Raw genomic sequence first — 14,254 nt, forward strand, 5'->3', positions numbered from 1 at the left:
CAGATGTCAGTTAGTTCCCATCCATGTTTGCCACAGCCCACCATCAGCCCCAGGGGCCTCAGTGAGCCTCCTAGCTGTGTGGCTGCAGGCTCTAGGCTCTCTCTTCAGCAAGACAGTTATGGCCCTCACGCTGGAACCTCACTCCAGGCAGTGGGAACCTGAGGCCACACCAGAATACCTGCACTCCCATCTCGGTTCAGACCAGAGCTAGCTTCTCTGGGCTTTCCTCAGCTCCTGAGCCTTGGGTATTTCTGAGTTGGCACCAGCCCAGTAGGTGTCACCTCCCATCCTGTCCCAGCTGCCCCAGGCCTCTAGGGTGTCCACAAATGCTGTTTAGAACAAAAACCACCTGCTTTGGGTACTCCTCTTTCAAGACACAAAACTAAACACCAGAGCCCAACCCCAAGCTATGTTCCAGGTTCAGTCTTCAGTGAGACTAGTCCTGGTTACCAGCAAAACTGGGATGGCTCCCCAGTGCTCACTAGTGGGGACAGAGACTTGTCACACTTACCACAGCGGCTTCAGTCCGAGAATCTACACACCACTCCCCTGCAGCAGGCCCAAGGAGGGATGGAGGGTTCTGGGACAGTGGGCAACTTCCCTGAGGTGATAAGGATGTGGGAGCATCTGGGGTCTGTCTTGTGACCACACTGGATGGGACTGACCACGCCCCATGTGCTGTCACCTGGCTTGCCCTGGTTCAGGTCAACCTCATGCTGGGCTGGGGAGAGGTGAGTACAAGCTTCTGAGGGGGCAGCTGCCCTATAGACAGCCAGGCCATGGTGCTCCAGACCTGGAGCCCAAAGTGAAACCACAGGAGCCAATCCCCAGCAAGCAAATGCTGATGGCTGTCCAGAATCCTCATTTATAGATTGTTCTTCCTGCTTGATGTCAAGCTCAGTTAAAGCTATTCTCCTGCCTCAGCTAGATGGATGTGCTCACTTGGGGGTGGTGCAAACTACACTCGCACTTCTGTTGAAATCCACAGGGCATCTGGGGGTCACAAGGCCTGAAAGTACCACTGGCCAGGACCAAGGACAGTTGCACAAGCATGGGGACAGTTGGGCAATAGGACAAGTCCTGTCTGGAGGCTGCTGTCCAGATTAGATGCAGGTCTCCCCAACAACAGAACAAGTTCATGGGCTCCCTTCCCAAGACTCCCAGCATCACTTGATGGGGGAGTGTCATATATCAATCTGTTGATTTCCTTGGTTAAGCAATAAAGAAACTGCTAGGCCCATTGGATAGGCCCACCCTTAGGTGGGTGGAGTAAACAGAACAGAAGGCCGGGAGGAAGAGGAAGTGAGGTCAGACTCCACAGCTCTCCTCTCCGGAGCAGACGCCTTCAGAGAGACGCCATGCTACCTGCTCCAGGGAAGACGCACGCTATGAAGCTCCAACCCAGGATGGACTTAGGCTAGAATCTTCCCGGTAAGCGCACCTAGGGGCGCTACACAGATGATTAGAAATGGGCCAGAGCAGTGTTTAAAAGAATACAGTGTCCGTGTAATTATTTCGGGCCATAAGCTAGCCGGGCAGGTGGCTTGGGTTTGGGGGACGCAACCCTGCCGCCGCCCCTATTACTACAAATGACGCCCAGACGTGTGGCTAACTAAACCCACTTAAAAAACCTGAGAAGGCTTAAAAATAAGGGAGAGAGCATTTAACACAGATTTTTGCTGTTTGTTGGTGGCGTGCTGTAGAGAGATTTCCTGATTCGGCAACAGCAGCAGAAAAAATGCTGTGTCCTGGGGCTTCCTGGGGCTGCAAACTCTGGCTTTATGTTTGTGTTCCCGCTTGGGATCGGAAGGAGAGTGCTCTGAGACCTTGACGATGACTCAGAGCTCCCCGCCTGCTCCTGGGCAGAAGGCAGAATCAGGGTTAGGCAGGCGGAAGAGCATGGCGGATTCCTGCCGCCATACAGAGACGTGTTTTCAGACTGCGCAGTGCTCTGCCTGTCAGATTTGGATGTTACTTGGATGAAAAGAATTTCTGTGCTGCACGCTCAGTCTCAGAATTAAAGTGCTGAGTGCCGCTCCTACCTGGTAGCCCCAAGAGGCTTCCTGACTCAGCTTCAGCTGCAAAACCCTGCAGCTCATTAAGAGGTCCTGCCACAAAACACTTAAACAGTGTTGATGAAAAGCTGAACGCATGCTTTTCGGTTTTCAGGCGTAGCAGGAAAAAAGCTGCGCCATTTAAAAATGCTGGCTTTCTGGGCCATCCTGCCAGGGCAAACTCTGACTGTTTGAGGCAGGAGGGCCGGCTACCGAGAGAGGACTTGAGTGTTGTCTGTTGTAGCTCGCTGGCTGGCAGGGACCTTGCAGCCAGTACCTCAGCCATGAGGCTGGAAAGCTAAGGAATGGACTGGATCTAGCTGGCAAAGCCACGCCTTTAGTCCTACTGATATTGCTTGGTAAATTAAAGACTCATGTGGTCAGAAAAACAGAAAGAGATACAGTAAAGAGAGCGTCAAAGACAAAGAAAAATTTTAAATGATTTACTGTGTGTTAAAAATATACGCAAGCTAAAAGTTAAAGTTCTTAAAGTAAAAAAGAAAAGGAAGAGAGTTGTTGTGTGTACACACCTTTAATCCCAACACTTGGGAGGCACAGGGAGATAGAACTCTGTGACTTCAAGGTGTGGTAGCACACGCCTTTAATCCCAATGCCTGGGAGGCAGAGACAGGCGGATCTCTGAGAGTTCAAAGACAGCCTGGTCTACAGATAAACGTCAAAAAGCAAAAAGTTAACCTAGGAATGTCACATCTTAGATTCTTAAGCGCCTAGTGATTTAAAGGCGCAAATCAAAAGTGCTCCTGGATAGTAAAAAATTGCAGATTCACAATAGGACAGATTCAGACCACTAAACGAGTCACACTGTTGGATGAATGTACGTAGGCTTGGGAGAGAGAAGAAAAAGAATATAGAGAATAAAGTTAATGTTAAAAAAAAAAAAAGGTAAAGTCTTTAAAGAGACAGAGTACAGATAGTTAAGAGATTAAAAGAAATAAAGAAATATAAGCCGCGTAAAGATGAAAAATTCACAGACAGTCTGGATTCTTTGTATTATTGTGTTTTCTTTAAAATTTTTGACTGTGAAGGAGCTAAGTACAGAGAGACATTTCATTACATGGGCTGCCAAGCTAAACCAGAATGGATATAAGGGTATGACTTCAGAATTTGGGTCTAAGGATATGATGCTTTGGAGAGAGTCTTCTTTTGTTTTCACAGAGGATGAGACTCTATGGATTTCTTCTATTCCGATTTGGTATGATGGACCACGTCCTCCTGAAGGGTTGCTGTGAACATCTTCAGAAAATTGCCTTGCTCAACTGCCAACTGAGATGACCCTGGCACACAGGTTATACCATGAAAGACCTAATTAACGACGCCCCCATTCAGCAGGAAGCAGTTTGGAGAGAAAAAACTGCGCCCATGTTCCCAAATATGGTTTATAAAACGTTTTTACATTTAAAGGGGGATATGATATAGACATGAATAATTTGCATTAGTATAGATTTTGCTTTATTGATAGAGATTCACGGTCAATTTTGTTATATGTATAAATGTTTCTGATGTAAGTTTTACTTGATAACTGTTTTGTTATATGTAATTTTACTATGTTAAAGTTAAAGGCTTTCTTTTTTGTTTAAACAGAAAAAGGGGAAGTGATGGGGGAGTGTCATATATCAATCTGTTGATTTCCTTGGTTAAGCAATAAAGAAACTGCTAGGCCCATTGGATAGGCCCACCCTTAGGTGGGTGGAGTAAACAGAACAGAAGGCCGGGAGGAAGAGGAAGTGAGGTCAGACTCCACAGCTCTCCTCTCCGGAGCAGACGCCTTCAGAGAGACGCCATGCTACCTGCTCCAGGGAAGACGCACGCTATGAAGCTCCAACCCAGGATGGACTTAGGCTAGAATCTTCCCGGTAAGCGCACCTAGGGGCGCTACACAGATGATTAGAAATGGGCCAGAGCAGTGTTTAAAAGAATACAGTGTCCGTGTAATTATTTCGGGCCATAAGCTAGCCGGGCAGGTGGCTTGGGTTTGGGGGACGCAACCCTGCCGCCGCCCCTATTACTACAATCACTGAATGAGAAAGCCAGCCAGGCAGCTGAGAAAGGCTCTCATTTATTAGGCGTCCTCCCAGGAGCCCCATTCTATTCCTGCTGTGGAGCAGGCTGTGCTGTGAGGAAAGCCATAGACACAGCTGATTCTGCAGTGACTACTGTCCCGTGGACAGTTTGGTGGTGGGGTCTCTCTATGGATGAACTGGGGTTGGCCTAGGGCAGTCAGGATCCCAGGTCATCCTTCTTGCCCCAGATACACCCCGCACCTTGCACCATGCTCCAATTTTCTTCTATGAGGGACCACCCACTCTAGGGCAAACAGTAGGCACTTAATATGTGCTTCTTGGATATGTACAGTATGTGGCACTCAGTCTCCCAGCTGTCAAGTGAGGCAAGGACAAAGTGGCGGCCAAGGCCACTGGACAGATTCAAGGCCAAAGAAGCTATGACCTCAACCCTGGGTGAGCAGCATGACACACGTAGCTGATGGGCCCCTCTGGCACCAGGCCTGGATTGAAGCCAAGCAGTGTGTCCATGGCACCAACAGGGCAAGTCTAAGGCTGCCCCAGGCTTGCCCTTGCTGGATTCACTGAGGGGCATGGCTGGGTGCGGAGGCAGAGCAGCTGGCTGGGCAGGTGGTCTGCGTAGGAATTCTTACCCCTGCAGCCAAATGTCTTGTCAGCTGTGGGGATGGGCTGAATCACACAATGTGGCACTCGAGGGCTGAGTGACCACTGTCCTCTAGTCTGAGGAAAGGGGACAGGTAGAGAGGCTCACGCTGGGGCCATTCCACTCAAGGCCCTCAGTGATCAGGATCCACGCTGGTCTGCATCACATCCACGTGGCTGTAGGACTTCCATGCCTGCCCGTTGCAGCTCTTCAAGATGCTTCCCAGCTGCCGCCCGGGGCCCACCTCAAAGGTGCTGGGGAACTCCGTGCCCTTCTTCCGCTTGTAGATACAGTGCATTGTCTGTTCCCACTTCACTGGAGACACCACCTGCTGCCCCAGCAGCTTCCTGATGTGTTGGGGATTCATGTATTTATGTCCACTGACGTTGGAGTGGACAGCAACCAGTGGCTTCTTGATGTTAATCGTGTCCAGAATTTTCACCAGGGGCTCCACGGCTGGCTCCATGAGGCAGGTATGGAAGCCACCACTTACCGGCAACATCTTGGTGCGCCTGAAGTGATACTTAGCAGAATTCTTCCGGAGAAACTGCAAGGCCTGATGGGGAAAAATAAGGAATCTCACTCACAGAAGCAAAAGTTCCAGCTTCTACTTGAATCCTTATGTGTGTGTGGTGAGGGGTGCTGGGATGGAACCCAGGGGTCTGTGCGTGCAAAGCAAGACTTCTACACTGAGGTGCATCCTCAGCCCTTGGCTTTTTGAGACAAGGTCACTGTCCAGAGCCCAAGCTAGCTTTGTACTCAGAATCCTCCGGATGAGCTTCCTGGGTGCTAGGATCACAAGGTGTGCATCACCACATGTGGCCACAAGCCCTTCAGCTATCACCTTAGTTCACTTTTTCAATTCTATAGTTAACCTGGTTGCAGTCAATGCCCCAGCAATCTGTGTTTTTTTTTTTTAAAGACTTATTATTATGTGCATGAGAGCTTTGCCTGCATGGGTGCCACACTCATGCCTGGTGTCTGAGGACAATAGAAGAGGACGCCTGATTCCCTGGAACTGGAGCTATAGATGGTTGTAAAGATCATATGGGTTCTGAAAACCAAACGTGGGTCCTCTGCAAGAACAAGTGCTCCTAACCTCTGCACCACCATCTCTCTAGTCCCCTGGCGGTTTGTTTGATTTATTTATGTATTTATTTATTTTTGGAGGGAGTTGACATGCACTTGCTCCAACTAAGATGTGACCATAACTGACTGTTTAGTAGAAACCATTGGCCAGTGTGACCTACCATGTCAGATACCAAGGGGCTGTGGTGCTCACAGGTTCAGAGGTAGTATTTGAAGACACCCAGCAAAGGTGGCCCAGATAATGGGAGGAAACCACCAGGATGAGGACATGGGGTTAGTGGCAAAGAACTGTGCGTGTGTAGTTTTGTTTGGATTTTGAGTCAGGGTCTCACTATGTAGTGAGCTCGCCTAGAACTCACTGTAGACCAGACTGGCCTTGAACTCAGATATCCTTCTGCTCCCCTCTGAAGCACTCACTCTACCACACACGCCCTCAGCCATCTTCTCTAGGCCGTGCTCAGCAAGGCACGCACCCTCCCACTGGGACCTCACAGGTGTACAGACTCCCTGCTCCACATGGACTGGAGTTGGTAGCGCGGCTTCCCATCAACACTAACCTCAAGGTGTCCTGAGATGACCCTGCAGTCAGGAAAGAGGTAGTTGGACACCTGGCACACCGGGTTCTCTATGCCCAAGGACTTGCAGTGCTCCTGGGCTTCCATGCAGGCAAAGGCGAAGTTGGACTGACGCTGGCCAAGGACAGACAGCATCCCACTGGGGACAGCTTCAGAGGCTTCTTGCATGGCTTCGGCTCGAACTTTCACTGCATACAGACCTATCCAGATAGAAGTGCGTTTGGAAGTCTAACTGAAATGGAGGGTGAGCCATCATCAAGGGCAATAGTGACAGTGGTGCTGACTGCCAGTCCAAGGGCCACAGTTCTGACCATCTTTATCTGCTGTGCTAGTGGTCACAGCGTAGGGGCGCACGTACTGCACGGGATCGACGTGAGTTCAAATCCTTAGCGTTTCTCATACAAGAGAAGTCAAGCATGGCTATGTAAGGCTATAACCCAGCAAAGCGGGATGATGGGGCAGAGGCAGAGACTGCCTGCCGAGCCCTGGGCAACTGTGGGAACACATGTAGAACTGTTGACAGGAAGCAGGAGAAAAGGCAAAGAAGGTAAGTGTGAATATCTCTCCCATGTTACTGTGACAGATGCCATACAAAGACATGGAGCACACACCTGTGATATGCTGTCGTTCTGTAAACTGCACACGCAAAACTACAAAGCTAGTGCTTTCAACAGGAATGGAGACACTGCCACCACGTCCATAACAGCAATATGCTTTTGAAAACAGCACTGGGAAGCCAGGCAGTGGTGGTGCACAACTTTAATCCCAGCACTTGGGAGGCAGAGGCAGGTGGATCTCTGTGAGTTCGAGGCCAGCCTGGTCTACAGAGTGAGTTCTGGGACAGTCAAGGATTATACAGCAAAACCCTGGTCTCAAAAGCAAAACCCAGCATTGGGGCTGGAGATATAGCTCAAAAGCAAAGTGTTGCCTAACACCCTTCAGGCCACAGATTCAATGCCCAGCACCAATCCCTTAAGAACACCTCATTACCTTTTCCTCCTCCAATCCCTGGAGGATCTGCCCCTTCTACCAATTGGATTCATGTATTGTGGACACTTCATATTACAACCTAACTGTACAGTGGCTGTACTATTTATATTCTAAGAAGCTGGAACCTGGGCTGATTTCTGCATTCTCAACCCTTCTCTCCCATAGGGTATGAAATGATGTTCATGTGGGCTGACCTGCATTTTTTTGATAGCACTGTTGATAAACATGTACTTGTTGGCTACCTGGGTCTCAATTCTCGAGAAATGTGCATTCAAGTCCCTTGCCTGTATTGACCTATAAAGCAAACTTTAAATCTATGAACTGATCAGCCAGTCACTTATATCTGCTCTCGCTCTCTCACTTGTGTGTGTATTCAAGCCTGTCTGTCTGCCTGTCTCTGCCTCTCCTTCCCTTCCACCCCCAACTCTCTCTCAGATAGAATGTTACCTAGGCTAGAATTGAACTCAAATCCTCCCTACCCCCTTTGAGACACAATTTCACTATGTAGCCCTGGTGGGTACAGAACTTGATATGTAGACCAGGCTGGCTTACTCACATAGATCCACCTGCCTCTCCAAGTGCTAGGATTAAGGGCACAAGCCCCCAGCTCAGTTCAGGTGAGCTTCTTGCTACAATCTCCCAAGAGGACAAGGCTACAAACATATGCTACTGTGCCCAGCTTCAGCAAAAAAAAAAAAAAAATCTTAGGAAAAAATCTGGAAAGATGGCTCATCAGTTAAGAGAACTAACTGCTCTTGCAGAGGACCCAAGTTCAGTTCCCTGCACTCATGCTGATGCTGGGAGTGGGCTTTGCATACACACACTAGGCAACGAGCAAAGTACTCATTTACTTTTGTTTTCATGTAACACCTACTGAGCATCTTCCAGGTGTGACAGGCACAGAGAATGAATGCCTTAGGAATGAAAAAGAGCCAGCAAGACGGCTCAGTGCGTAAAGGTAACTGCGGCCAAACCTAACAACCTGAGTTCCATCCTGGAAATTCACATGCTGGAAGGAAGGATAGACTAATTCCTCTGACCTTCTTACGTACGCCACATGGCATGAGCATGCATGCGCACACGCACTCACACAAGCACAGTTTTATGTAATTAAAAAAAGAATGCAGAGGGCAGTGAAGAAAGGTGACCGAAGGACCAGACTTCATGAGATCACACGTAAACAGTAAACCTGCATTGAATCCTTCAGGCTTCAGAGGGGATCAATGGAATTCGGTCTTGAGCTTCAGGGTCATCTTTAGCCCTGTGCTCCCTTCGTGATAACCTTGGAGTGGGTCCAGCACCACTGTCCAGAGTCCCCTGTCCCCACTGAGCCCAGCAAGAACACACCCTGCACAAGCCAAACTTCTGGTACCTTCAGAAAACTCCATGGCTCCAGCAAACACGAGGGCTGCAAACTCCCCCACACTGAATCCAGCTGCAGCAACACAGTTCTCAATAACCTGCGGTGACAGAACAGAGCATGAGGCTGAACCCGCAGCAAGAGTTCAGTCCCGGGGATGCACCTGGGAATTGGCAGGGCAGTTAAGTGTCACCATGAGCCGATTCTAACGGCCTGGTACTCCAGCTCGAAGAGGCCACACAGAGCTGGGCCGGCAACCCAAGTCTAGCCCTTTATGGACAAGGACCTTCTGGAGAAAGACGGACGAGAGCCAATCCTAGTCACACCATGACCCAGAGCTCTCGGTGCTCTTGCCTTCTCTGCACTGCCAGAGCAGTTTCTTGGGCACACAGGTGAAAGAAATTACATGCACACTGCCAAGGCCACTCATGGCTGTCATCGCAGCACTGAGGGAGACCGAAGCTAGAGGATTTTGAGGTCACTGACAACACTGCCACATTACAGTTCATCGTCCCATGCTCCCAACCAAAGCAAAAGTATGATTCTCCAGGCCACAGAGAACTGGACTTCAGTCCCCCAGATCTACTTTATACTATTAAGTAGATAATGTTCATCTCTATAAAAAGCACAGCCTTGGCCCAAAGTAAACACAGTAAACATTTAGTAAATGTGCCACAGGACCATACTTATTCCTGTAACTGAGCCTTCTGTCACTGCATCTTACAGCGTGGCTGTGAAGGTAAAACAGAGGTCTCAGCACCAGCTAACATGGATTGCCCTGGTATTACTCTATTTCAACAGCAAATAAAGTCACATGCTATAATATCTGCCATGTCATTTTCTTTTTCAGACAGGGTCTCACTGTGTAGCCCTGATTGACCTGAAACTTCCTATGTAGACCAGGCTGGTCGATCCCCTGGAACTGGAATTACAGACAGTTGTGAGCTGCCATGTGGTGCTGAAAATTGAACTTGGGTCCTCTGGAAGGGCAGCCAGTGCTCTTAACCGCTGAGTCTTCTCTATATTGAGTCCCCCAATACATAAATAAATGAAATCTTAAAAAGATTTATGTGTATTTATGTTTTGCTTGCTTGAATGTTATGTGCACGTGGTGCATATACTTGGTGCCCACAGAAGTCATAAAACAGTGTCGGATCCCACGGAACTGGAGTTATGGATAGTTGTGAACCACCACACAGGTGTTGGGAACCGAACCCAGGTCTTTTTTACTTCAGAGCCATCTCTCCAGCCCAACACATTCATCCTTAATGTACTATATTAACTCGGTGCATTAAGTGTGGATTGTCTGTCTCTTCTAAGATGCAAACACCCCTGGAGCAAGGATTCTTGTTTTGTGCAGGGGGTCTAGAATACTAACAACGGGGACCAGTAAGAACCAGACTGAAGACCCCGCAGACCCAGCAGACTCTCCTCCGCTCACCGCCGGCTGCAGATAATGTAGCTTCTCCACGGCAGCCAGCGAGGCCACGAAGACGGCGGGCTGGCAGTGCACCGTGCGGTCCAGGTCCTCCTGAGGCCCGCGCAGGCACAGCTCCAGCAGATCGTAGCCCAGCACCCGGTGCGCGGTCTCGTAGAGCTGGCGCACGCGCGGGAAGCCGAGCAGGCCGCCTCCCATGCCGACCGCTTGGCTGCCCTGGCCGGGGAAGAGCAGCACCGAGCAGCGCGCGGGCGGCCGCCGCGCCACCGCCTCCTGGGCCCCCTCCTCGGCCGAGCTGGCGTCCCGCAGCAGCTCCGCCACGTCCACGGCGTCCGGAGGCGGCTCCCCGTGGCTCGAGGCGGCGCGGAGTCCCCAGAGCCCCCGAACCCACCCGGCCCGTGCTACCAGGGCGTTCATAGCGAGACACGGAGCCAGCGTTCGTTACCGCGGCGACAGAGGCACACTGCGGCTGCGCAGCCGTGCGGTCCTTCGCGTACTTCCTGTCGGGTTGCCTAGGCAGCCTGGAAAAAAAAGTTCCTATGTTACCAATCCACCCCAGCTCTCAAACCATTTGCTGTTGTGTCTTGGTCCTGGAGTGGTCTGTGAGTTTCCTTAAATTTCTACAGCCAGGAACCACAAACAGCATTCCAGAATGAACCCCCAATAGCTATTTACGTACTAAATTGTGCAACGCCGTCCACTAGAACGTGGAAGAGTACTGCGAACCCCTGCACGTTGTTTTATTTTTGCTCATGATTCTGCCAGCTGTACTAAGTAAGCAAGCAGTTCTCATGTTTCCTATAAGACGCAACCAGGTGTCCAGCTCATAATAAGCAGTCAGTATATTTTAGTGCTATGGAACCAAGTCTGGGATAGTTTTCAGATTCGCTTTTTAAATTTCTCATTTAACAATCGAGAAGACAAACGTGTCAAGATTGAGAGACATATGGTTAGTGACAGAACAGGGAAGTTGTATATGTGCAGTCTCTGAGAGCTTTTTTTTTGGGGGGGGGTCCTGGTCAGAGTGATCCTGATCTCGCCCCTGTATCCCATTTCCGGAACTCTGATATTTTCTCATTTCCTGCCAGTCTCTGTTAAGGCACCCAGGGGACAGGGACACACACACACACCCTACACTCACACATACATCCCACAGCACTTCATAATGAGAAGATCTATGTGGAGGTATGTTTCAGTGTACTCTGGCTGGCATACCAATGCTATAGACTTAAGGGCCTAAATAATAGAAATTATATCTCAGAATTCCGGAGACTGAGAAGTCCAGGGTCAAGCGAGACACTTGCGGATGCAGTGTCTGGATCAGCATAAGTGCCTTCACCAAGAATTTGACCTTGGGAAGCCTCAAACCCTTTTGCTTTTCCCTGTTGTTCTAAAATTTTTGCCTCTTCTCTCCAATAGCATTTCAACAGTAGTTGTGACCTGTCTTCCAGTACCTCTGAGACTAATTGAAGCCAATCATGTGGGGTAGCCCATGTCTTTACCAGTTCCCTAACAAATAGTGAATGCAAGCCATAAGATACTACTGCATACCTAGTTTCTTTCAGATTGTTCATACTTATAGGTTTCCATCTACATCCTTTGAATCCTTTTGGGTATTTAGTACTTGATGGTTTGTCAGAGGTGATTTCAGGGTAAGTAGCTAAAACTCCTGGTAAGTTATCTCTGACTCTGACAAGTACTGGTGATGTTAATTCCTTTCCTTGTACCTCCTCTCCTTGCTTATCAGTTTTGATCATTTCCTCAATTGATTTAAATTTTCTGACCACCATCTTTTGTAAAGCCTGAATCTCTTGACTTTTGTATATTTCCAATTATTTCATCAATTCAAATAACTTTTGGTCCTCATTTTGCACATATGATTCCAAGGTATGAAATTTTTCCATAATGTTAACTTTTCATCCTTGGATATTATTTGGATGGTGTGCAGTGTTGTGATAAGAGCCGCGGGGCTGTGTCCCTGGCACATGGCCGCCCGCATGACTAGCTTATGCCTGAAATAATTACACGGAAACTGTATTCTTTTAAACACTGCCTGGCCCATTAGTTTTAGCCTCTTATTGGATAGCTCTTACATATTGATCTAACCCATTTCTAATATTCTGTGTAGCACCACGAGCTGGCTTACCAGGAAAGATCTTAACCTGCGTCTGTCTGGAGTGGGAGAATCATGGTGACTCACTGACTCGGTTTCTTTCTCCCAGCATTCTGTTCTGTTTACTCCACCTACCCAATTTTCTGTCCTATCAGGCCAAGCAGTTTTCTTTATTAATTAACCAATGAAAGCAACAGATAGATACAAGACCCACCTCCATCAGTGCAGATTACCTTCCTGGAGAGATACTCTATCTGCTAACTTATCATAACTTTTTAACAGATTTTGATTGTCAATTTTAACAGTGTGAATTTTTTAAGATAATTTCCCAGAACCCTTTTGTAAGGTTTCATAATCCATTGACATGGACTGAATTTTGTCTGTCAAATTGCTGTTATCCTTTTTAATGGTATTAATTGTTTTCAGCTAACTTTTGATTTTCAATTATATAAATCCTGTCAGTTATCTGTTCATTATTAGTCTGTAAAGACTGTATCATTTCTAAAAGTGCCTCATTCTTGACTCTGCTATCAAATCATATTTTTAAGGATACAATGTAAAGAACAAAGCTAAGTCCCAATATCAGAAGAATGAATGTATCAGAAAAACCACATAAGCCTTGCAGAATACCATCCATAGTATAAAGTAAAAAAGGTTATTAAATTCGTGGGTGGTGATATTATCTGCTATTATACAATATTAAAATGTATTTATTAATCAAATGAACTTTTCAGTAAATTGTTGTAGGTGTAATGATCTCTATTGGCCAGCAGGTGTCGCAGTTGTGCATGACCGGGAGTGGCAAGGCCACAAAAGTAGTTCCTTCTACACTAGCTCACATCTGTTTTTATAGTACCAAAGATCATGCCCAAAGTGCTTCAGCATCTCAAAGGCCATTGGCTGAGGAGTTTCCACAGCAAGGGTCTCTAAACCTGGAGGTCACTGATTTCATCTGGAGAGGATGGGCAGCAGGCTCTAGAGAGCCTCGTGTCCCTTCCTCCCCAATGCTAGCATTACAGGTGCACACCTCCACATCCAACTTATTCACATAGATTCTGGAGATCTGAACTCAGGTCCTCAAACTTGTGTAGCAGACACTTTAGAGACTGAGCTATCTCCCTGGTGCTAATGAATCTTTTAAAGACAGAAAGAAAATAGAGACCCCAGTAACTGAACGTCTGGAAACTGGAAAGAAGATAAGCTATGTTACCGGTCTTGGCTGGCCCCAGACTCTTTCCAGACACAGAGAAGGTGAAAGAACTGGCCTCATTCCCACAGCATCTGCAAAAGCAGCTGCTTCTCGAAAAGGGAGAAAGAAAGCTCAAAGCAACCTATTTGCAAATATCCTTGTGAAAAACTCTAGGACAACTCTGAGGCCTCTCAGCAGTAATGTTTCCCCCTCCCCTGGGAACCAAGGATCTAACAACTACGCATGCACGTACTGGAATGTTGGGGATTTTCCATCTCCCTGTGTCCTTGTGGATGTTCTCCAGATAGAACTCAGTTATTGAAATTGGGGCATGATAACCCTTAGATGTTGACTCAGTTCCGTGGCCTTGGTCAGGGGATATTGACTCAGTTCCTCAGATAAGGTTAGGATGACTCACAGATGTTTCCCCCTTACCCCACCTGATCTAGCAACCACTCTCTCACCGTGGCTCAGACCAATCATTGCTAGTAGCCCTTTGAATCAGCCAATCCTAATAGTTGGAAAAACAACCCCCAGACTCCCCCCTTGTTTCTGTGGCTTTTTACTTTAAAAGTAGCCTGTGCCAGCTATTCGGGGTCTTTTGGCTTCTCCAATGCTGAAAGATCCTGTTGCAACAGAATTAAATCCTCATGCTTTTACATCAACTGTGGTGTGAGAGTGGTCTCTTAGGGCAACTCCTCCTCAGTGATTGGACTTCAGGGTCCAACACTTGAACATTGGTTAGATCCTTAGAAGCGTTT

The 14,254-nt window shown here is 48.0% G+C and overlaps 1 protein-coding gene across 3 annotated transcripts; it reads right to left on the reverse strand.

The window, feature by feature from the left end:
* Positions 1–4,115: 4,115 nt before the first annotated feature.
* Mcat (malonyl-CoA-acyl carrier protein transacylase) lies at positions 4,116–10,654 on the reverse strand. 3 transcript variants are annotated; one of them, XM_075960181.1, is made up of 4 exons: positions 10,195–10,654; positions 8,766–8,853; positions 6,386–6,603; positions 4,116–5,295 (listed from the first exon to the last, which is right to left on the reverse strand). In XM_075960181.1, exons 1-4 carry the CDS (start codon positions 10,606–10,608, stop codon positions 4,873–4,875), a joined length of 1,143 nt encoding a protein of 380 aa, XP_075816296.1. In that variant the 5' UTR covers positions 10,609–10,654; the 3' UTR covers positions 4,116–4,872. The 3 variants fall into 3 exon arrangements, with proteins under 3 accessions (XP_075816296.1, XP_075816299.1, XP_075816298.1); XM_075960184.1 differs by lacking the exon at positions 6,386–6,603 and having other exon boundaries at positions 5,119–5,295; XM_075960183.1 differs by lacking the exons at positions 4,116–5,295; positions 6,386–6,603 and adding an exon at positions 6,610–6,916.
* Between the last annotated feature and the right edge of the window lie 3,600 nt (positions 10,655–14,254).

This window comes from Microtus pennsylvanicus, chromosome 2 (genome assembly GCF_037038515.1).
Source record: "Microtus pennsylvanicus isolate mMicPen1 chromosome 2, mMicPen1.hap1, whole genome shotgun sequence".
NCBI classification, from domain to species: domain Eukaryota; kingdom Metazoa; phylum Chordata; class Mammalia; order Rodentia; family Cricetidae; genus Microtus; species Microtus pennsylvanicus.

What these genes read in the sequence shown, in the direction of transcription:
- Mcat (XM_075960181.1), bottom strand. Translation starts at nt 10,608, where the DNA reads ATGAACGCCCTGGTAGCACGGGCCGGGTGGGTTCGGGGGCTCTGGGGA. An exon ending in TACATTATCTGCAGCCGGCG is followed by an intron (nt 8,854 to 10,194) that starts GTGAGCGGAGGA and finishes CTGTCACCGCAG; the next exon opens with GTTATTGAGAACTGTGTTGC. An exon ending in TCATCTCAGGACACCTTGAG is followed by an intron (nt 5,296 to 6,385) that starts GTTAGTGTTGAT and finishes TTTCCCCATCAG; the next exon opens with GCCTTGCAGTTTCTCCGGAA.